Genomic DNA, 24,278 nt, shown 5'->3' with positions numbered 1-24,278 from the left:
CTATCTTTTCCTTATATTGTTGGTGTTCCAACCTGGAGATTCTGTTGTTTGATTCTGGGCTAAAAGCTTTTCTTCCATCCCACAACACTTTGATGTTTTCCTTTGTTACTCTCCTCTATAGCGTTACTCTTCTCAGTGTCCATTCTTTCTCTTATTTCCTGTATTTATTCTCAGTCCTCCAAACCACATACACTTCTGAGCAACACTGTGTTATCATTGGTCTTGTCTGTCTACGACACATGGCTACATGACGGTGTGATTTGTTGATGCAACATCTGATGCCCCAAATTCTTCCCAGTGATAATTATATTTATTCCTATTGATCCCACATTCTCCCTCAACCTCATGTATTTTAGTGTTTTATTTTCCACACATATCCATGCCACATGAACTTGTGATCCTAGATCTAACTGATCCCCCTGCCCATCTCTTTCCTTATACCAACACATCCTCCTCCCCAACGGCATAACCACAAGAAACCTGTCTCTAGATCCCATCCTTCTTTTCAGAATGACCTTCACCTTTCCTGACTCTGCCAGTCCCTGACACCAGGTACTTCAGAATTAGATGAATTTTTGGATATAGTAAGTGGGTAATTTCTCAACCCCCACAAAAAAAGAGTGTCATGTAATATTTTATCTAATGTAATATCTTGTATAGACACCTTTTATTAACCTGACACATTCCACATCATTACAAAGTGTCGTATTCATGATCTATGGAACAAGTACTAAACTACATAACTAACTAACTAACAAACTAACCACCATGGACAGGTATCTCAGAACCAGCTCTGTTCCCTTCACAAGTTACTGTTACAGTGCAATCCCTCAATCCCTGCTAACACACCACATCTCTGAAACTGAATCCCTTGCTCTCCAGAGCATTCTGGACACCACCTCCATAAGTTGCCCAACCTGCTGATATCCTTCTGCCACCCTTGGGCACCACTATCCAACCCCTATCTTACTCATAGTGTTCCTCCTTGTCAATCCCTCATACCCTGCCTAGCTGACCTTTTCAGCTTGCTACATCCCCCAAAACTCCCTATAAACATTTCACCAAATCCAGAGCTGAAACATTCTCTAACACTGTTGTTAAACTTTTACCAAAAGCCTCAGCTCCACAGAAATTTCAGTCCATCCAAAGGCCTCACCTTTAGCCCTACACCAAAATTTAACCATATTGAACTTTTCAATGACCCACTCTCCTTCTTCCAAACACTGCAGTGTGAACACTTCTTTTCCACTAATCCTACCAACCACAGCCAACCCAACCTAACGCTGAACCCTGCCTCTCTCAGTTCATAGCAAGATCCAACTGTGATCCTCTCCCCCTGGTCAACTAGCAGGAATCCCTGACCTCCCACTTGACCTCACCATCCTTGCCCAGGTACCTTCCTCAGAACACCAAACTTTCAGCAGAAGAAGCGACAGCCAAACACAGATTCAAAACAAATCCTGACCTAATCATCCTCACTGCAGACAAAGGTTCCACCACTGTTGTAATGAATCACAGCGACTGCCTAGTGGAAGGCTCTGCCAATCATCTGACTCCCCCACCTATAAACTCTGCCAAAGTGAACCTGTCCCAGAAGTCCGACACAACCTCCAATCCCTGCTTAAAAACTTAGGTCCTTCCCAAAACCTCTCCCTTTAATCCATTTCCCTCCTCGGCCCTATGACACCATGCACACCCACACTCTATATGCTTTCAAAATCCACAAACCCAACAAACTTGGGCACACCATTGTGGCTGGTTATTGTGCCTCCACTGAAAGAATTTTGGCCCTCATTGACCAACACATTCAACCAATTGTGTCACTGTTGACGCCACCTCCCTATTCACTAACATCCCTCATGTAAATAGTTTTACTGCTACTTAACACTACCTTTCCCAGATCCTTCACACTCCAAATCCACTACCTCATTCCTTATACACCTTACTAACTCTATCCTAACTTACAACTATTTCTCCTCTGGAGGGAAGGTATACAAACAAATCCGCAGCACAGCCAAGAGCACTTGCATAGCACTTTCCCATGCCAACCTGTTTATGAGCCATCTAGAGGAGATCTTCCTAACCTCCCAAAATTCCAAATTCCTAGTCTGGTTCCAGTTCACTGATGTATCTTCACGTTAATACTCAGGCTATGACACCCTACCTTCACAACTGTAACACCTTTCTTCCCATCCGCTTCACCTGGTCCTCCCCAACCCAGTGTGCCATCTTCCTGGATGTTGACCTTCTCCTCTCTGATGGCTCTATCCACATCTCTGTGCACATTAAACCCACCAACCACCAACAGTACCTGCATTTCAACAGCTGTCATCCTTTGCACACCAAAAACTCCCTCCCCTACAGCCTGGTCAGCCAGGGATAAGGTACCTGTAGTGACAAGAACTTCCTCCCAGTATGCTGAGGGTCTCCCTAAAGCCTCCACAGACAGGCACTACCCCTCCCCCACTCCCACCTCCCCAACATAGTCTAGTCTGCAAACAGGTGTCCTATGCCATTTCCCCTCATACTCCCAATCCTCCCACAACCCCTAAGAACCAGATACAAAGGAGTGCACCCCACATTGTCCAATACCATCCCCCAGTGGAACAGCTGAATCACATTCTTTGCCAGGGATGTGATTACCTTTCATCATGCCCTGAAATGAGAGACATCCAACCCAAGATCCTTCCCAACCCTGCTAAAGTGGTGTTTAGTTGCTCACCCAACCTCAACATCCTAGTCCATCGCTATGCCACTCCCAATCCCAACCCCTTGGCCTAGGGATACCTGCCCAGTCCATCCACCCAGCACTTCCTATTCTAATCCTGTCCCAGGGCCACCTGTGAATGCAGCCATGTCAAGTACCATTTCTTGCACCTCTTTTTATATTGGTATGACTACCAATCAGCTATCCTCCAGGCTCAACAGCCACGCCAAACTATGGTCAAGAGCAAAGTACACATGGCAGTTGTATTCCCATCTAAGCTGCCAGGGATGGCAGTTGTAAGTGCATGAGATGTGCTTGCTTGTTTGAATGAATGTGTGTGTGCTTCCTTTTCTGATGAAGGCTTTGGCCAGAAGTTAATGCGTAAGTGTCTTTTCATTGTGCCAGTCTGAAACTTAACATGTCATCTTTATAGTAAGTGCAATTTATCTTTTCCTAATAATGTTAATTTTATGGTTAACTACAGAGAGGAGACTTGACTAACTGTCCATGTCAGCCATGTTGATATGTTTTTCCTTTTGATGTTGATGATTACTAACTGACTTGTACAAACTGATGGACAAGACTTAAGATGTGTTGATCCAGATATAAATGCTCTCTCTAGCTTCTTATAAAGTATAGGCATGATGTATTGACATCCATAGTTCTAAATAGTTCAAGTCATATCCTTCAAAACCACAGGCTACAAAACTGCTTTCTGGTGCCAACAGAAATCTTCCTCAGAGGATTAAGAACATCTCCAAATAAGTCAGACGGCAGCTACAATTATTGCCAAAGACATATGGTTCCAGGCTTTCATTAATACACAGTACTTATCTTTAGTTTGGAAGGAGATTCTTCATATTTTCATTGATACTGTTATGCTATAGAAAAGCATCAAGACATTGTCAGATAACATGTTCCAAATGTGATTATTTCCAATAGGAGATTGCATGTCTTTGACACTTGAACTCTTTTGTTGGCAAGTGCAAAGAAGTGAGCCTTACCTCACCGTATTTTTTGTTGTTGTTACATGAATTTTCTGGTGGCTAGAGCACTGTCATGACACCCTGACAGTGCTTGCAGTAATGAGAATAGTGGTTTTGCAGCGAGATGAGATGAGATTGTCTGAGTTAACATCTGGACAGTGTCCTGGGAAGTGGACACAGAGTTGTGGGAAGTGGACACATGGAAGTTGAGGTGGGAAGTAATTAAACAGTTATATCAAGAGGTATATTACTTTGTATTGAAGGTTAATTACATAATATAAATTGGAAAATCCTTGGTTAGAATGGTCACTGACATGTGGAACCATTTTTTTGGGTGACTTTATCATATTTCTAATAATATTTATATATGGCTAGCACTAACAAATGGTGGCTTCTCTGGAATAAATACAGGGTGTTTGTAGCTGAATACCAGGGTTTTAACGCTTTATAATATTTATTACATAAAACTTACAGTTATAAATGATATGTCAAACTAAAGAGCAACTCAAATAGTTGTGTTTGGCATCAGTGTACATGCCCAGTGCGCAATGTTTCCACCACAGTCCGTTAGATTGTTTGAACTTCACTGCACCCAAGTGCTGGATAAGCCACAAGGGGCCCAATGAGAGGGCTTGCTTTGCATGGCCTCCACCTTCACCCGACCTAACGCCATGCGATTTTTTCCTTTGGGGCTTCATCAAGGATCGTGTGTATGTGCCTCCACCACCAGCAGACCTCCCTGAATTAAGGAACTGGATTGAAGCAGCTTTTGCTACAGTTACTGAAGACACACTTATCAACATTTGGGAAGAACTCGGCTATAGACTTGACATGCGCCATGTGACAAATGGTGCTCACATTGAACATTTGTAAGGTTCTTGGTAAAACTATTTGAGTTGCTCTTTCATTTGACATATCATTTATAACTGTAAGTTTAATATAATAAATATTATAAAGTGTTAAAACCCTGATATTCATTTATAATCACCCTGTAGATTTGGATTTGTGAATCACATCAGCATGAATGAGCATGGCATAGTTAGGTTTGTTCTGTTGTTTGAAGATTAATAAATTAAGTCAGTCTTCTTCTTCTTTTTCCTGGCCTTATCCTGTATCTTTATATTTTTGGCACATCAATCTGGATTTGGCAATGCTAATGATAGAGGGTGACTTGATACCCGTCCTGCCTCCACACCTTCCTCCCCAGTCTGTGTTTAGTTTTATCCACGTGAAAATGTGAGAATATTTTTGAAATGTTTGTGGATCAGGTAACTGAGGTTGAATGTGCATACCAGCACAGTGTTCACCTAGTCAGATTTGGGAAACTGCATAAGAACCACATCCAAGGTGGCTCTTGTTGTTAACTTGCCAGGGGGATTCAATCTGGGACTGGTGTTCTCCCCAAATCATGGAAGTGGTGTGCTAATGCACATGCCTATCTGGGCATGTCTAATAAACTAACTCAACAGACATTGTTTCTTATTGCAGAGGATCCAGTTTCATGCCAATCTATATATTTTCTAATGGTTTTTGTAGTTAGTAGTAAGAGGGAGTTTAGGATGAACTTGAAGTAAAAATAATTTCCATGTAGACTGTACACTGCTACCTATAGTTCAGAATAGAGTTTTATATTCTGGTGCAAAGGACTGTAACAGTTTTCCAGTTGGCATCAGGTATGATCTTGCTTATTAATTGTGTGGGGAAGTTACAGACACATTACAAGCAGTATGCACATGGTTTCATTCTTTTCTGTGCATGATGTATTTGTAAGTTGTTGCCTGTCGAAAAATTTGATTACCTTTAAATTAAATGAGCTGTAACATTTCAAAAAAATGAGGAAAACTTACAACTGATGACCAGTGTGACAAGATCCAGTTTTCAAATTCGAAAATTACAGAACAGAACTGTAAAATTTTGAACCATACAAACCAACAATAAAGAGTGTAGCTTATGTGTGAACTACAACAGTTATTTATCTATGCAGAAAAAAAATGACTTTCAAGTAATCAGTTAACATCGCATCAGAAACAAACAGAAAAAAATTGTTCCCATGCAGAAAAATGTGTCAGAGTTTCAAAAAACACAACTGGCATAGCTTTTTTCCTATTATTATTTTATTTTAGGCATGTGGCCTTGCTGCTGTGGGCATTGCTTGTTAGAGGTGGAAATTTGTAGCTACACAAGTTGTGATGAAGCAGGCTGGGATATTTTTACTTCCCCTCTTGTTTTGCCATATGCCTCCTTAAAATTCATTTTTTCACTTCTGACTAATTACCATTAACATACGTGATTATAATCTGCATTTTCATAAAAGAGAAAGGTTGGCCCTCAGTTTTAAAGAATATAACACCAGACCTAATTTTGTGCTTAGTTTTATGTATGTAATAGATTTTCTAATTTATTTTGACTATTACTAGTTAGTATCTTTTGTTATAAGGTGAAATCAGTAATTGTTTTGTAACTTAAATTCTATCATTGACTTATAAACAAATATAAATTCTGTACTAATTATAAACATTTGGAAGATGAAACACTAGCATTCTTTAAGTATTTATTTGGTTCTATTCGAAAACATGTTAACAAAGCCAGTCCTCAATTAATTCCCAAGTACCTTTCAGTTTTATCAAAAGTATTGTTTGCATAATTATATTTGTTAATTTCATGATTCAGTCAAATAATTCGGCCTAAACCTTGTGGTAGTAGAAACTGTTAAAAAGAACAAATTTTTCGATATATTCAGTTAATTTAAAGAGTTAAGTTTTAATTGTAATTTCTGTAAATTTAACTTTCAACAATGTGTAGTTTCAGCATCTATTATTGTGAGGATATATAAGGGCCCGATTTTTGGTCCTGAGACTGTCATTCCATGGCCAAGTTTCAGATGAGAAACCTGTGTCGGTTAGAACAACAACAATGCTTCAACCTAACTGTGAAATAAGTGTTACACAATTAGGTCCTGTGTTAAAACAATGACAGTGTCTGCTCCATATGTACCTTTCTATTCTTCAAGAACTGTGAACTTTGTGGTTAGGTTTTTACTGCTCATAGACCTCCCCATGAACCATGGACCTTGCCGTTGGTGGGGAGGCTTGCGTGCCTCAGCGATACAGATAGCCGTACCGTAGGTACAACCATAACGGAGGGGTATCTGTTGAGAGGCCAGACAAACGTGTGGTTCCTGAAGAGGGGCAGCAGCCTTTTCAGTAGTTGCAAGGGCAACAGTCTGGATGATTGACTGATCTGGCCTTGTAACAATAACCAAAACGGCCTTGCTGTGCTGGTACTGCGAACGGCTGAAAGCAAGGGGAAACTACGGCCGTAATTTTTCCCGAGGGCATGCAGCTTTACTGTATGATTAAATAATGATGGCGTCCTCTTGGGTAAAATATTCCGGAGGTAAAATAGTCCCCCATTCGGATCTCCGGGTGGGGACTACTCAAGAGGATGTCGTTATCAGGAGAAAGAAAACTGGCGTTCTACGGATCGGAGCGTGGAATGTCAGGTCCTTTAATCGGGCAGGTAGGTTAGAAAATTTGAAAAGGGAAATGGATAGGTTAAAGTTAGATATAGTGGGAATTAGTGAAGTTCGGTGGCAGGAGGAACAAGACTTCTGGTCAGGTGACTACAGGGTTATAAACACAAAGTCAAATAGGGGTAATGCAGGAGTAGGTTTAATAATGAATAGGAAAATAGGAACGCGGGTAAGCTACTACAAACAGCTTAGTGAACGCATTATTGTGGCCAAGATAGATACGAAGCCCACACCTACTACAGTAGTACAAGTTTATATGCCAACTAGCTCTGCAGATGACGAAGAAATTGAAGAAATGTATGATGAAATAAAAGAAATTATTCAGATTGTGAAGGGAGACAAAAATTTAATAGTCATGGGTGACTGGAATTCGAGTGTAGGAAAAGGGAGAGAAGGAAATGTAGTAGGTGAATATGGATTGGGGCTAAGAAATGAAAGAGGAAGCCGCCTGGTAGAATTTTGCACAGAGCACAACTTAATCATAGCTAACACTTGGTTTAAGAATCATGATAGAAGGTTGTATACATGGAAGAACCCTGGAGATACTAAAAGGTATCAGATAGATTATATAATGGTAAGACAGAGATTTAGGAACCAGGTTTTAAATTGTAAGACATTTCCAGGGGCAGATGCGGACTCTGACTACAATCTATTGGTTATGACCTGTAGATTAAAACTGAAGAAACTGCAAAAAGGTGGGAATTTAAGGAGATGGGACCTGGATAAACTGAAAGAACCAGAGATTGTACAGATTTTCAGGGAGAGCAGAAGGGAACAATTGACAGGAATGGGGGAAAGAAATACAGTAGAAGAAGAATGGGTAGCTTTGAGGGATGAAGTAGTGAAGGCAGCAGAGGATCAAGTAGGTAAAAAGACGAGGGCTAGTAGAAATCCTTGGGTAACAGAAGAAATATTGAATTTAATTGATGAAAGGAGAAAATATAAAAATGCAGTAAATGAAGCAGGCAAAAAGGAATACAAACGTCTCAAAAATGAGATCGACAGGAAGTGCAAAATGGCTAAGCAGGGATGGCTAGAGGACAAATGTAAGGATGTAGAGGCTTATCTCACTAGGGGTAAGATAGATACTGCCTACAGGAAAATTAAGGAGACCTTTGGAGATAAGAGAACCACGTGTATGAACATCAAGAGCTCTGATGGAAACCCAGTTCTAAGCAAAGAAGGGAAAGCAGAAAGGTGGAAGGAGTATATAGAGGGTCTATACAAGGGCGATGTACTTGAGGACAATATTATGGAAATGGAAGAGGATGTAGATGAAGATGAAATGGGAGATACAATACTGCGTGAAGAGTTTGACAGAGCACTGAAAGACCTGAGTCGAAACAAGGCCCCCGGAGTAGACAACATTCCATTGGAACTACTGACGGCCTTGGGAGAGCCAGTCCTGACAAAACTCTACCATCTGGTTAGCAAGATGTATGAAACAGGCGAAATACCCACAGACTTCAAGAAGAATATAATAATTCCAATCCCAAAGAAAGCAGGTGTTGACAGATGTGAGAATTACCGAACAATCAGTTTAATAAGCCACAGCTGCAAAATACTAACACGAATTCTTTACAGACGAATGGAAAAACTAGTAGAAGCCGACTTCGGGGAAGATCAGTTTGGATTCCGTAGAAATACTGGAACACGTGAGGCAATACTGACCTTACGACTTATCTTAGAAGAAAGATTAAGGAAAGGCAAACCTACGTTTCTAGCATTTGTAGACTTAGAGAAAGCTTTTGACAATGTTGACTGGAATACTCTCTTTCAAATTCTAAAGGTGGCAGGGGTAAAATACAGGGAGCGAAAGGCTATTTACAATTTGTACAGAAACCAGATGGCAGTTATAAGAGTCGAGGGGCATGAAAGGGAAGCAGTGGTTGGGAAGGGAGTAAGACAGGGTTGTAGCCTCTCCCCGATGTTATTCAATCTGTATATTGAGCAAGCAGTAAAGGAAACAAAAGAAAAATTCGGAGTGGGTATTAAAATCCATGGAGAAGAAATAAAAACTTTGAGGTTCGCCGATGACATTGTAATTCTGTCAGAGACAGCAAAGGGCTTGGAAGAGCAGTTGAACGGAATGGATGGCGTCTTGAAGGGAGGATATAAGATGAACATAAACAAAGGCAAAACAAGGATAATGGAATGTAGTCGAATTAAGTCGGGTGATGTTGAGGGTATTAGATTAGGAAATGAGACACTTAAAGTAGTAAAGGAGTTTTGCTATTTGGAGAGCAAAATAACTGATGATGGTCGAAGTAGAGAGGATATAAAATGTAGACTGGCAATGGCAAGGAAAGCGTTTCTGAAGAAGAGAAATTTGTTAACATCGAGTATAGATTTAAGTGTCAGGAAGTCATTTCTGAAAGTATTTGTATGGAGTGTAGCCATGTATGGAAGTGAAACATGGACGATAAATAGTTTAGACAAGAAGAGAATAGAAGCTTTCGAAATGTGGTGCTACAGAAGAATGCTGAAGATTAGATGGGTAGATCACATAACTAATGAGGAAGTATTGAATAGGATTGGGGAGAAGAGGAGTTTGTGGCACAACTTGACCAGAAGAAGGGATCGGTTGGTAGGACATGTTCTGAGGCATCAAGGGATCACCAATTTAGTATTGGAGGGCAGCGTGGAGGGTAAAAATCGTAGGGGGAGACCAAGAGATGAATACACTAAGCAGATTCAGAAGGATGTAGGTTGCAGTAGGTACTGGGAGATGAAGAAGCTTGCACAGGATAGAATAGCATGGAGAGCTGCATCAAACAAGTCTCAGGACTGAAGACCACAACAACAACAACAACAACAGATGTTCAACAGCAAACTATTGCAGTACATGTGGATGTTTGCCTGCTACCTATTAAGGAGGTTTATCAAAAGTTAAACAATAGTGCAATGGCCATATATAACTGTGTATTATTGGGGGGGTTGTGAACAGTGAAAGTAAAACACTGTGAAACACAACTGTGCATCTGTCGGCTACATAATTTACAGTAGACAGTAGTTGCACTTCCATCCCTATTTTTTCAGCCAGTATGTCGACACTGAGGACAACAAGTGAAGAATTAAAGTGGGAGAGCCATCACAAAGTGTTGTGAACAACTCGGAGTACAATGTTATGGAGTGAAAACCCATACAACAAGCTGAAAACAGCGGTGCAGCACCACATTTCTTTGGCATGGCTCAGTAAAATCACTGACAGGGCTAATGCAAGATGCCGTGGAAGTGGGTCATATCAGAGCCAGCCAGACACATTTATGTCAATGGCTATCTGCCCATATGGCAGGTATTGGCTCCAAGGCAACTGGATGATAACTGCAACTGAGCTGAGGCATAAAACCTGCAGGCTGTGTACGACTTAGGTCCTGGGGATGTTGACTTCTCTGAGCATTATCACAACTGATATGGTTTATTGAGTAATAAATGAGTGTGTTTTCATGTTGGTAAGTCAGACAGCTACCAGCCCTCTACTCACTGTCCACTGACACTCCAACCAGGTGGGGTATTACTTGCTTCCTAATGCAGAACTCAGCTCCACCACCCACTGTAGAGGGTGGTGGAGCTGGCCATTGCAACACTAAAGACCATGGAGGGGCAAGTTGAGGCTGGTAATGAACAAATTTTTAATGGATATGAGCTGAGAGCGGAAATGAAAACAGAGGGGACTAATTAAGGGAACTAAAAAATGTCGGAACTAGTGGAACAGATTTGTATTCAGTAGACCAAATGGTGGAAGTGAAAGGTCACTGTATGCCAATTTTGTGGCCATGCAAGAAAACTTACAAAAGAAATGGAAAAAAGGTAGAACAGGAACCCATACAGATGAGTACTAGAAGGCAAGGGCACTTAGATATACAGACATTATTTGTAACCATGATTGCAATAATGAGACCACACCAATGAGAAAGATAGAGGGCAATGCAGCTGAAGTGAGGGAGGCAATTGCCAAAAAAGCAGAACTCCTCACTGAACGAGATCAGCAAATTGGAAACTATGAAGAACTCCTGTGTATTCTTGCCAGTATATGCCTAAAGATGGCCAGAAGACTCTGCCTCCAGAATATTATGGGAGCAAGGTACAGACATCCAGCAGTTAACCTGAAATTTTATGGAACAAAATCATGCACATTACCTAAAATAGTGACTCTAAGATCAAAGTGGTGATAGAGAAACTGGAGAAGACAACACCCCTTTATAAAAGCACAGATAAGCAAGTAATCTAGTTATTACAGACCCATCTTCCTCCTTCTTGTGCACTCAGAAATTTTTAAGAAAGTAGCTTGCAATGGAGTAGTAAACCACATCTCTGAGAATAACATTCTGATAAAAACTTAGTTTGGTTTCCATTAAAGCTTCTCTACTGAGAATGCAATATGTGATTACATAAACTCAGTTCTGATAGAACTTTTTGGCATTTTCTGTCCTCTTTCCAAGCCCTTCAAGTGTGTAGACCACAAATTCTACAAGAGAAACTAAAATGGTGTGGTATTACAGGCATTCCCCTTGCACATGTGGAATCGTAATTTAATAACAGTAAACAAAGGGTCACATTAACTAATGATGAAACAGGAATAAGACTAAATTTGGTGTGAAGAAATATTAAATATGGTCTTCTGCAAGGTTCAGTACATGGTCCTTTCCTGTTCTTGGCATATGTAAATGATTTACTTGGAACAATGGAAGACTTTAAAACTGTGAAATTTGATGATTATGCTGGTATACTGATGCAAACAGCAGAACTCTTAACCTGACAAAGATTAATATCATGCTGTTCCAAAAAAAATCAAAATGATTTATATGTATCAAAAGTAGACATCGAAGGGTACATGCTGTATGAAGCTCCATGTGTGAAGTTCACAGGCATCAAGATGGATACTAAAGTAAGGCATGTGTTTATGTTAATGAAAAGTACAGTTCAGCCAGTTTTGCACTTAGAAATCGCTCTCTTTGCATTGAACTGCAGACAGGATTGCTAACACAATCTGAATAGCTTCACTTTCACTGAATTCTTCTGAGCAATGCAGTTAAGGTAAAAAAAGTAATTATTCTCAAGAAGAATTCAGTAAAAATATTGTGTAAAATAGATAACTGAAGAAAATCGTGGAATCTCATTCAGGGACCTAGAGATCCTTACAGTTTCATGCCAATCTGTATACTCCCAAATGGTATTTATAGTTAGTAATAAAAATTAATTTAAGACAAACTGTGAAATTCACCAACTACAATACTTGAAGTAAACATAATTTCCATGTAGACTGTACACTGCCCTCTAGTGTTCAGAATAGAGTTTTATATTCTGGTGCAAAAGACTGTAACAGTTTTCCAGTAGGCATTGGATAGGAAACTGAAAATCCCAGATTTTTTTTTAAAGGGAAAGCATTTCTGTACTGAACGCTGAGTGATTCATCTCATATATTGTGAAGGAGCAGCCACCTCAGTAGATTGCTGCCCCCCAATCTGTGCTCTTCAAGCATTGTAACTGCTGTCTCTTATAAATAACATGACAAGGTTCATTAAAAATTTTATCTGGGTACACTTTTGCGTCTATATAAATTTTGTGTTCTCCCAAGATAACCATTTTACACAAAAGGTAGAACATATACAAAATGCAGTGAAAATTCTACATAGTCTACCCAAAGGTACTACAGTTAATGGAATTGAAGCAGTTTTTATAAACTTGACCTACCCACTATAGTAACAATAAGCTATCTTTCTACTGCTTGTTACTATTGTGTTTACACCATCTACAGGTAATCTAGTAAATTACTGTGTCTACCAGCAAGTTTGACCACGCACATGCTGAACATGTTGAGAATAACATCGTAGATTTCAAAGTGCTTTCAACATCCATTTTATTTGGGCCCCCATCCCCATTTCCCTTGCCTCCACACCATCTCATCTGTACCTAGCCAGTTAGAACTGTCTGTAGTAATCTGTTGGTTACTACATCTACCACCCACAGCGGGCATAAGCAGAGCCAATAGGGCTCACTGACATTCAAATGGCACACCCACACCTACCTGAGGCAGCCACCAGGGGCAGCCCAGTCACTGATCACCATTACCAAGTTTGTCATGCAAATGCAGCATTACACCTGTGACACCTGACATGGACAGTGCTTTAGCAAGTGCATGCATGGGCCTCCGGGCCCTCAGTTGTTAAATGTGTTCAAGAGGTATGAAATACTTTCATTGTATTCTCATTGATGTCACTCTGTGACCAAGTAACAAGTATCTCTTTTACAACTATGTTTCCCTGTGTTCCTAGCTAGAACACACGTGGTGACAAAATGGGTCGAATTTTCATGTCTTTCAGACTCTGTGGTTTTTCCTGCCATTTGGCTTTGCCATGGAGGCTTTGCTCTGGTTACTTTCACAACAAGCAGGTGCATACAGCCATGATGGAATGGTTGTTGGCTACACTGACCAGGCTCAGTCATCAGTTGTTCATCCACCACTGTTCTCCTGCCTACGATGAATCTGTGGAAGACTGGTGTGCTTATGAGAAGCAGCATCACCAACACAACATGGGATTCCGGGGGGTGAACAAGGAGATCAGTAAGAGTCTATCCTCATTATGGATACACCTCATATGTATCATCTACTGTGCCAATTAGCTGTTCTGAAAGAATCACCATCACTTTCTTTTGATAATAAGTGTAGTTTGCTGTGCTCCTATGACCATAAGCATACACATGTGATCACTGCACGTGTTGAATTCTTCCAAGCAGCTGCAGCAATTGTATCAAGATTGGGGAGCCATGCTCACAGCCTCAGTCATAAGAATTGGTTCATGACAACTAAGTCTCAGGAGTCTTACGTAGATTCCATGGTCAGAGACAATACCATCTGTTTACCCCAAATAAGGATGTGGGTCAGTGTATACTTCAGTTTGAGGACCCTACATGAGAAGGGGTTTTGAATATTCCCCAGTTGGTTGAGGTCTCCTGCACTGCAGGCCACCGATTAGAGACTTAGACTGATGCTACCATTGTCAATAGCATGTTGCTCTGGTGCATGGAGCCTAGTGCACTATGAGATGAGGAGGTAGCTACAGTACATACATGGCAATCAGGCCAACATGGACAAACACTCAGAAACAGTTAACATTACTTCCTTTGTACCCCTGACTCACAACCTGTCCTCACAGCTTTAATTCTGCCAGTATCTCATCTCCTACCTTCCAGACTTCACAGAAGCTTTCACACAGGCCTTGCAGAACTAGCGCACCTTGAAGAAAGGGTCTCTGAGAGTAATTACATTGATTTCCTCAAGTGAATGGTCTACATCCTTAGTGATTGTAGAGAAACTGCTGGTCAGCTTCGGCTCTGTGCTGACTTCAGGGTCACTATTAATGCTCAGGCAGTCATAGATACTTATCCCTGCCTCACACAGAGAAGTTGCTCACAAAGTTGGATGGGGGTCAATCCCTTTCGAAAACCAACTTGGAGGAAGCCTACCTTCAGATTCAATTGGATGAGGCATCAAAACAGTTGTTTGTGGACACCTTTCAGCAAAGTATCAATGACTAATGCTTGGGGTCACTAGTGCGTCTGCCATCTTTCAACATTTTTAGAACACGTTACAATGGTTGTCATTCATTCTATTAACTATGATAACATCGAGATAGGTACTACCACCGAGCATCACCTACATAGCCTAATTCTATTTTTTACTGTTCTACAGGATGCAGACCTCAAATGTAATCTCACTAACTCTTACTTTTGCCAGGCTTCTGTTGCTTATTTGGGTCAATAAATTTCCTGGCAGGGCATGCACCCCTCAAAACATGTTACCACTTGTACAGCTTTGCCCCATCTATCTATTTTATGAGAATTCCAGGCATTCCTTAGCAAAGTGGCATACCATCACAAATTTATTTCCAGAGCAGCTACTATTGTCCACTGCTTGCTTCTGTTGCTTTAGAAAAGTGGTCATTTTGTTTGGTCTGCAGCCAGTGAGCAAGCTTTTATACAACTCAAAAATAGTCTTCACTCTGCACCATTTCTTGCAACATTTCTACCCAGCAAGCATCTGTTCATGGCCACAAACACATCCCAGTATGGGTTGAGGGCATTCTGGTCAATTGCCATTCAGATGGCACTGAAACAGCCTGTTGCCTTTGCATCAAGAACACTTAACTTGGCTCATCAACAGTATTCTCAGGTGAAAAAAGAAGCTCTTTCTATTGTCAATGTGTCTTGTGTGGTGCAAAGTTTCATTTAATTATCAACCATAAGCCGTTGGTTTCCTTGTTTAGCCCATTGACATATTTACCAGTCAAAGCCACTCATTGTTTTCACCATTGGGCTCTGTTCTTGTCCCAGTACAATTATGAGATCTGCTTTCATCCTATGTCACAACAGGTTGTGTCCCAGCTCCCCATAAGCTCTGACTCCTCATTTGACCAGGAGAAAATGCTTTGTTCTCAACTGGATACAGAGCCAAGGCACATTGTGGATGGCTCCCCATCATCAGTTCCTGTATTGCCTGCATGGTGGTGGTGAATTCAGTGCTCCAGCAGGTTGTACACGTGGGGGGGCCCAGCCATCAACCAGACCAGGCATTGGACCTGCTTCAGAATTTTTATGCGTTAGGTCATCACCTCTCCATATTGGATGGTGTTATTCTCCTGTCAGTGGAAGGGTTTCCCCCCTGCGTCATGGTTCCCGAAGTTCTGTGACTGGAGTGCCTCCACTTATTACATCAGGTTCACTGGGGGATCCCTCACTCAAAACTGTTGGTGTGTCGCAATGTGTTTTGGCCAGGCATCGATCAGGAGGTGGAATATCTTGTCAGGGTCTGCCACAAGTGTTGTGGTCAGCAGGTGGCACTACACACTGTTTTTCCACCATGGCCGGCCCCTACACAGCCTTGGGGAAGAGTCCACATTGATACTGCTGGTCCTTTTTTAAACACTTGCTGATACTTGGCGACTGATACTTTTTCTCATTTTCCATATGTCATTCATTGTCTATCTGTGACAGCACATGCTGTTGTCAAGGCTCTGTCAAAGATATTTTTCACAGAAAGCTTGTCTTGCATCCTGGTTTAGTGTAATGGACCTCGCTAAGTTTATGGCACAATCTTCATGGACTTTTGTACACCAATGGCATTCGTCATGTCATGGCACCTCTCTTCCATCTGCAGTTGAAAGGCGAGGCAGAATGCCTTGTCCAAAATTTTAAAACACAGATGTGCAAGAATGTAAAAGATTTCCTAGCCAAAGAGGCTCTTACATTTTCTTAAGCTCTTATAGCATGACACCAGACGGGGTCGAGAGTCCTGCTGAGCTCTTGCTTTGCTGTCAGCCACAAACACTTTTTCATATCTTGCTCCTAGGCAGGTGTCCAGCAGCAGCAGTGGTTTTGTCATTGTTTACACCAGTCTTGGCCAAGGTATTTGGTCAGTGTCCTCACTGGATTCTGACCATTACCCACAGCCAGCGTGGTTGCCATGTCTTTACGGTTTGCCCCTGAGATCGACTCATGGCACACCACTGCAACCAGTTACATCCCAGGATGTACGCAGTGCTCCCCCCTCAGGCCATGGGCTTGACACCTCATTTTTTGTCTACCCTCACCACTCTGGAGGTCAAGCAGGTCTGACCATTCCTGCCTACTTCTGTGGTCAGGGATTTATCAGCACTGACAGTGGATTTGCTTCCTGGGACCAATGTCAGTGTCTCCCACTGTGCTGAGCAGACACCTCTATGAGCAGTTATGGAAGCTGAGTCTCTGTCACCAGAACCTCTCCTCTCCAGTCTGTCTTCACTGCTGTCCATGGTGGACATCTCTTCAGCCACAGGATCATGGACAGTGATGCCTGATCTCCGCCATCCCCCTCCCCTCTCCCCCTACGTTAAGGAAGCAGAAGTGTAATAAAGCTCTGGTTCCTGTACCTACCACCCACAGCAGATGTAATTTGGGCTATTATGACAAAAATACTGTGTGCCAATATTCAAATGGTGTACCGGCAACTACATGAGGTTGCTGCCATGGCTGCCTGGTCACCTGCCACACAGCCATGTCTACCATGTGCACACAGCATTACACCAGGAACATCTGATATCTAGCATCTTTATAATGGCATGAACAGGTCACCAAGCCCTCAGTAGTTAAATGTGTTTGAGACATATGCTCAATACTTGCAATCCCATTTAGCCTAAACCTCCTCTATCTTCTTTTCCACTCTCTTATTACACCAACTTTTTACTCTTCTTTCAGTATCACTCTTCTCTTTCTAAACTTCGTATTCTTCTTACACCTCTCCCTGCCGTACACCTATTCCTCACACCTCTGCCACTCCCCCCCCCCCCCCCACCCCCACCCTCCCACCCCACCCCCTGCATCAACCCCACTCTCAGTTTAGTAACTGTTACCGTTCTTGATCTTCATTTTGCTACTGCTACAGAGAACCCCTGTTTCCACCTCTCCTGCCTCCCATTACCTCATCAAACCCTGCTTGCCAATACATTCTACCCTTCCCAGTCATAAAATCCCATATCTTTCCCTGCACACTTGTGAGCCTTGGTTACCATCTGTGGTGCTGCAGCTGCAGGTTGATGCAGCTGGGTGTATGTGTATCTGGGTGTAGGGGAGTGTACACACATACCAGAGACAAGTGGTAGATGTAAAACTAATAATGTCTGTGCACTGTTATGTGTGTATGCCCCTCTGCGTCAATCAGCTGTAATTTGTGGTTGCCTTTCCTCATTTTTATTATATATTGGGTTTAGGGAAGAAGTCTGTGCAGAAACAACCAATGCATTTCTAAAACATAAATTCAAGATGAGTGCCAATCACTTAACTCAGTTTCCAGCTGCTGAAAAAAGCTTCAAAATAAATTGTATAGTTTTAATTTTATGCAATTAGAATTGTTTATTTGCTGTATGGGAGTTATATTTTCCATTATTAAAAGTTCTGATATCTTCTTGTACATTTACTGTACACAAAAGATTAACTGAATTCATAGGATGGTGGTAACATGAGACAAATAAGAAGTGCATAATTAACTTAGTGTGCTTTAAAATATTGCAGAGATACTAACTTCATGCGTGACAAATCCTGCAGATGCTGCCGCCTTTCAGCTGTAAGTGACCCTAGTCGTTGCTCCAATTCCTGCAAGCGACCAACTAATGGACGGCAAGAGCTGCAGCGTAATGCATGTGCTGTCTGAAGAGACAGTAATCGCTGCTCCAATTTACCCACCTACATAAAATAAATATACAATATATATTTATACATTTATATGTATGTCATGAACAGATTATAACAATATTATGAAAAGGATAGTTGCTACTCACCATATAGTGGAGGTGTTGAGTTGCAGATAGGCACAACAAAAAAATTGTCAGAATGTGAACTTTTGGCCAACAAAGTCTTTGTTGAAAATAAACAACATATACACACTCATGTAAACACAACACACATACACATGGCCACAGTCTCTGGCAGTCTTTTTGTTGTACCTACCTGCAACTCACCATCTCATTATATGGTGAGTAGCAACTATCTTTTTCATAATATTGTTACATTCCATCCTGGATTTTCCATTTTTTCATGAACAGATTAGATATTTTTAGATGACTAATAAGAAACAAATATGATCAAAACAAAACTGATTCGGTTAATAATTCTCTGGGTATTTGGAGTGATGTGAACAACAGGAGTAAAAAGCATTGCACAAAAAGCAGCAGCAATGAACAAAGCATAAGCTATCATTAATGAAAAGAATTCAACCTTGTCACTGCTAATTTCTCTCGTAGAGATAAACAAAATAATACTTGTGTCCAAATACTCCACAATACTTTGTCCTTAGAATTGAATATCAACATAATTGAGGATCTGTTTGAAATCTCTCTAAAATTTCTGAATAATTCATAATAAACATTAGCACAAATATTTGACAGTAGATAAAATCAGTATAAAAGCAGACAGATAAATAAAAGGTAACTAAAATACAAGAATAAACAACAAAAAGAAATGAGTATTTTAAGGATAGCTTTAGTTTAAAATAATTTAGTATTCTTCTTTGAAGCTGCCCTTCTGATGGTACTAGCATCAAAGTTGCAAGTGAACAAAACACAGTAAAGTGATGTCATTCATTCCTCATATGTTTTGCCGCTTCATACTCCGCAGTAATATGTTAAACTAAATGACTGAAAAAATGCACTGAATCAAAAACCTACAACAGGAAGTAAAGAATGTTATTCTCTACAGAGAATCCATGTGAATTATGTTTTGGGTACACCAATAAAGGGGTTTGTGAATTCTTAAGCTTATCCCAGCATACTGACAATGCAAATAGTTCACAAAAAATGTGGGTGGCGAAAATCATCAAACATCACCAATATTTCAACAAGCATTCTCATAAATGTTGCACAAAATGCAATACAGCTTGCTTGTGTTCCACAAGATGAACCCAAAATGGGCAGGTTTATGCCTGCACATACATTTTAAGAGTGCATGGAGGCAGAAAGCTACACATGTTGGGCAGTAGAAGAACCTGTTAACCAGAGATAAATACTGCCAAAATGTTACTGACAGTAAACACTAGAGTACAGTGGTAGAGCACTGATCACTCAATCCATTTGTTATCTCACCAAGAAGAAAGTGGAATCCCACATAGGATTTGAACAAAATCTCTGATTCCTATTTATAAGGTCATGGGCTGATGTATCTCTTTAGAAACCCCTTGAAAATTTCTCCAATAGTTAGAAGTGGAGAGCAAAATGATTTAATTGATTTACTCCAACGAAAGGCAAAGTCAAGGCAGTGTTAAGCAACCACACTTTTGCCTGGCTGTTGTTAATGTGCATGACAGTTATGTTCAGTCGTTTGTGATAGCTCTAAATAGGAGAAACTATAAGTTACTGCAGACAAGAAGAAAAAACAATTCTGTGGTTAATAGTGTGCTTCTGGGTTTTCTGCCAAGTTGTTTCCATTTTCTGCATAATATTTTGATGACCAACACAGTCACCTGCCTCAGGTACTGCAAGTTTTGTTGTTATGTGCACTCACTGCCTGGACTCCAACCACAACAGCAAAGCTTGCAGCACCTGAACAAGACATTTGGGTTAGTCACCAAAATACCATGCAGGAAATGGAAACAACAACTTCTCAGAACACCCAGAAACATACTATTAATAAGTCATGCTGGGAAAACCTGAGTGATCAAATCTGTAATGTTTGAATACAGTATTAGTGATAAGCTGTCTGATGCTGTCACAAAAATGAAATATCTAGGCATAAATTGCCAAATGACATAAAATGTACTGACCGTGTAAGGTTGGTTATAGGGAAGGTGAATGGTCAACTTCTGTTTGTTGGAAGAATTCTAAGAAAGTGTAGCTCATCTACAAAAGAGACTGCATACAGAACACTTATACAAGCCATTCTTCAGTACCGCTCAAGTGTGTGGGATCTCCTCAGACCACATTAAAGGAAGACATTGAAACAATCCATGGGAGTGCCAGTAAGTTTGTTACCAGTACATTCAATCAACACATATTACAGCAGTGCACAAGGAACTCAAGTTGGTATCCCTGGTGGGAAAATGACAATCTTTTCATGAAATACATTTAAAAACTTTTAGAGAACTGGCATCTGCAACAGACTACAGAATGATCTTACGTTTACCGACATACACCTCTCACAAGAGCCATGAAGGCAAGATAAGGGAAATCAGGACTTATACAGGAAGAAGTGTTTTTTTCTCCTTGCACTATTTGTGAGTGGAACAGAAAAGACTTGGACCATGTGCTATATGATGGTCTTGCAGAATATGTATGTAGATTTGTATTAGTAGCTGTGACTGTAAGAGATCAGATAGACATTTGCCTTAAATGGATGTAAATAATCTATTGCAATCCAAAAAATAACATCTTGGAATATAGAAACACACTTCCTATTATGTTTCCTCAAAACAGGCAAATTTTGTTTGGAATAGTTCTGCATAGAGTAAAGAATCTATCAGTTTGGCTGTGTCCTTCTGTCTCCTGACCCTCAAAATTTACAGCTAGTCATTAGCACAAAGTGCAATTGATTTATTGCTTATTGAAACCATCCTGTTTACCTGAGTTAAACTAATTCAAATGGCAGATTATCAGGATCTGAGATGGCTTGCGGCCTATGTGCCAAGGTATGAAGTATTCCTTTACAATGAGCTGGATGGTGGCAACTGTCTACATGGAGGTACAAAGCTCTGTGAACTGGCTTCTTACAAACAGCGTGCCTGGCATATCACCATTTCACCTCAACAACAACTGAGAAAATGTGGGTAGCCATTATTTCTTACATCGAAATGTTTTGGCATGTGCAGCTGAGATGTTGGAAAATAACCTTTAAGTTACCACTGACATCAAATCAAATAAACAATGAATTGTCCACCTAAAGAAGACAGAACATTTGAATTTCATAGATTTGGGAGCTTGTTCTACAACATTAAAAAAAAAGAAAAAAGAAAAGATTATTGAGCATAGTGGACTCTCCGCTGCCACACCATCTGCCTATTCAATGACTTGGTCATTAAATAAGAAAGATATTGTGGTTGACATACAAAAAAAGTGAAGCATCCAGAAGACATTATCAGATGTCAATGTAACTTCATATATGTACACATCATTGGCAGGTATGTAAATTATTAAGAGTTGCAATTCTCTGTGAGAGGCAGAAAACCACCAGAGAGCATGTGTGGGACATTTTTGGGTTATTACTAGGCCTGGTAGATACACTGATCAGCCATAACATTCTGACCAGGTACCTAATAGCCAGTATGTCCCCCTTTGGCATGGGTAGCAGTGGCAACATATCATGGCGTGGAATCAGTGAGGCCTTGGTAGGGTGCTGGAGGGAGTTGGCACACATCTACAAACACAAGTCACTTAATTCCCATAAATTCCAGGGAGGGGAGCAATGAGCTTGACGCTACATTCAATCACATCTGAGATTTGTTTGATCGGGTTCAGATCTGGCAAGTTCCATCACACTCCTGGCGTTGTGACATGGGCCATTATCTTGTTGAAAAATCGGGAAACATGATCATCATGAAGCGGTGTATGTGGTCTGCAACCAGTGTATGATACTTCCTGGCCATTGCCTTGCATGAGCTCCACTGGACCCATGGATGACCATGTGAATATTTCCCAGAGCATAATGTAGCCACCACTAGCTTGTCTCCATCCCACAGTACCCACAGTACAGGTGTCAAGGAGCTGTTCTGCTGGAAGATGATGGATTTACACCCTCCCATTAGCATGATGAAGAAGGTATCAAGACTCATCACACCATGCAATGCTCTGCCACTGTGCCAACATCCAGTGCCAATGGTCACATGCGAATTTCAGTCATACTCTCTGATGTCATGGTATTAACAATGGCACATGCATGGGCTGTCAGCTGTGGAGGTCCATCATTATGTGTGTTCAGTGCATTGTGTGTTCAGATGCACTTGTACTCTGCCCAGCATTAAAGTCTGATGTTAGCTCCATCATAGTACACCACCTGTCCCATTTCACCAGTCTGCCCAGCCTATGATGTCTGATGTCCATAATGAGGTTTGGTCGCCCAAACCCATGATGTCGGGACGTGGCTTCACTTTAGTTTCACTGCATGTTGAAGACATTCATCACAAGCACTCCTCGAACATCTGACAAGTCACGCAGTTTCTGAAATGCTCGTGACAAGCCTCTGGGCCATCACAATCTGCCATCGGTCAGACTCAGATAAAATGTGTGCCTTCCTCATCCTACACAACAGCTTACTCACTGATACTACACGCACTGTGCGTGTGTCTGACTAGCAGTCATTCCTCGCCAGGTGATGCTGCTATTGCCTGACAGGGTTTATATTGATAGTAGGTCAGTAGTGATAGAGTTCTAGCTGATCAGTGTATATAAGGAGTGTGAATAGCATCAGATGTTGAGTGATCACTATGAAGGACACAGAGATGCCATGTACTTGTATGAGTCAGTGTTATCAGCATCTGACAGAGTTTGAAAGTGGCCTCATTGTGGATCTCCATTTGGCCAGCTGACAGACTCAGGCAATATCGAGATTTTTTGGGCATTCAGATCTGACAGTGGTCTGACGTTGGACCGCATGCGAGTATGATGGTAGACATACTTGTCGTCATGATTCTGGTGGACCATGTCTGATCTTCACAAGGGAAGATTGCCTTATTGTGACAAAGCACATCATAACCCCTTTATATCTATACCTGACATCTGAGAACAAATAATGGAGTCCCTGCAACATTCTGTATCACCCCATATAATTGGTTGCCAGACTAGGGAATTAGCATCCAGTGCGTATGCTGCCATTAACACCACAAAAAAAAAAACTGAATTTTGAGTGGCAATTGACCAGGAAGCATGGACTTCTGCTGAATGATGTTGCATTGTGTTCAGAGATGCACTATCGCTGATGTCCATTGTTAGTGATTATCACTGTGACCTGTGGAAAAGTCCCATTCTTCCAACGGTTTGAAGAGGCACAGCAGTATTACCCCTGGCATCATGTTGTAGGAGTCCATTGGATATGAATCCAGGTCATGGCTAGTTGTTATTGAGGGAACTCAGATGGCACAACATTACATCACAGATATCTCACATCATCAAATGTTACCTCCCATGTGACTGCATCACGATGCTGTTTTTCAACAGAATAATGCTTGTTCACACTTGACACGCCTCTATGAAGTCACATGTCACTAGGTTATGTTGAGGTACTCCTGTGGCCAGCAAGATGCCCAGATCTCACCCTGACAGAATGTGTAGGTCCAGATCGGATGTCAACTACATCCCATTGCCTGCATCCAAGATATCAAGGACCAGTTACAACAGTTGTGGGTCAACTTTCCTCAGGAGAGGATACAACAGCTTGATGACACCCTTCCTAATCATATCAGTGCATACATCCAGACCAGAGGTGGTGCAACATCATACTATAAATGCACTCATAATGCCATTTTCTTTGTAAATTTACCTCATTTTTGTAACTACTGGAGTAATATCACAAACACTTTCAATACATTAAGTTTCATTTT

At 41.0% G+C, this 24,278-nt stretch overlaps 1 protein-coding gene across 1 annotated transcript in view; it reads right to left on the bottom strand.

Annotated features, from left to right (window-relative positions):
• LOC124798593 (centrosome-associated protein CEP250-like) overlaps positions 1–24,278 on the bottom strand; it is a 457,139-nt gene that overhangs the window by 37,081 nt on the left and 395,780 nt on the right. Inside the window, exon 16 of the mRNA XM_047262059.1 lies at positions 18,282–18,442. Coding sequence (XP_047118015.1) covers positions 18,282–18,442 — 161 coding nt within the window. The remainder of the gene's footprint in view (positions 1–18,281; positions 18,443–24,278) is intronic.

This window comes from Schistocerca piceifrons, chromosome 5 (assembly GCF_021461385.2).
Source record: "Schistocerca piceifrons isolate TAMUIC-IGC-003096 chromosome 5, iqSchPice1.1, whole genome shotgun sequence".
NCBI lineage: Eukaryota > Metazoa > Arthropoda > Insecta > Orthoptera > Acrididae > Schistocerca > Schistocerca piceifrons.
This window is presented reverse-complemented; position numbering and strand designations above follow the sequence as displayed.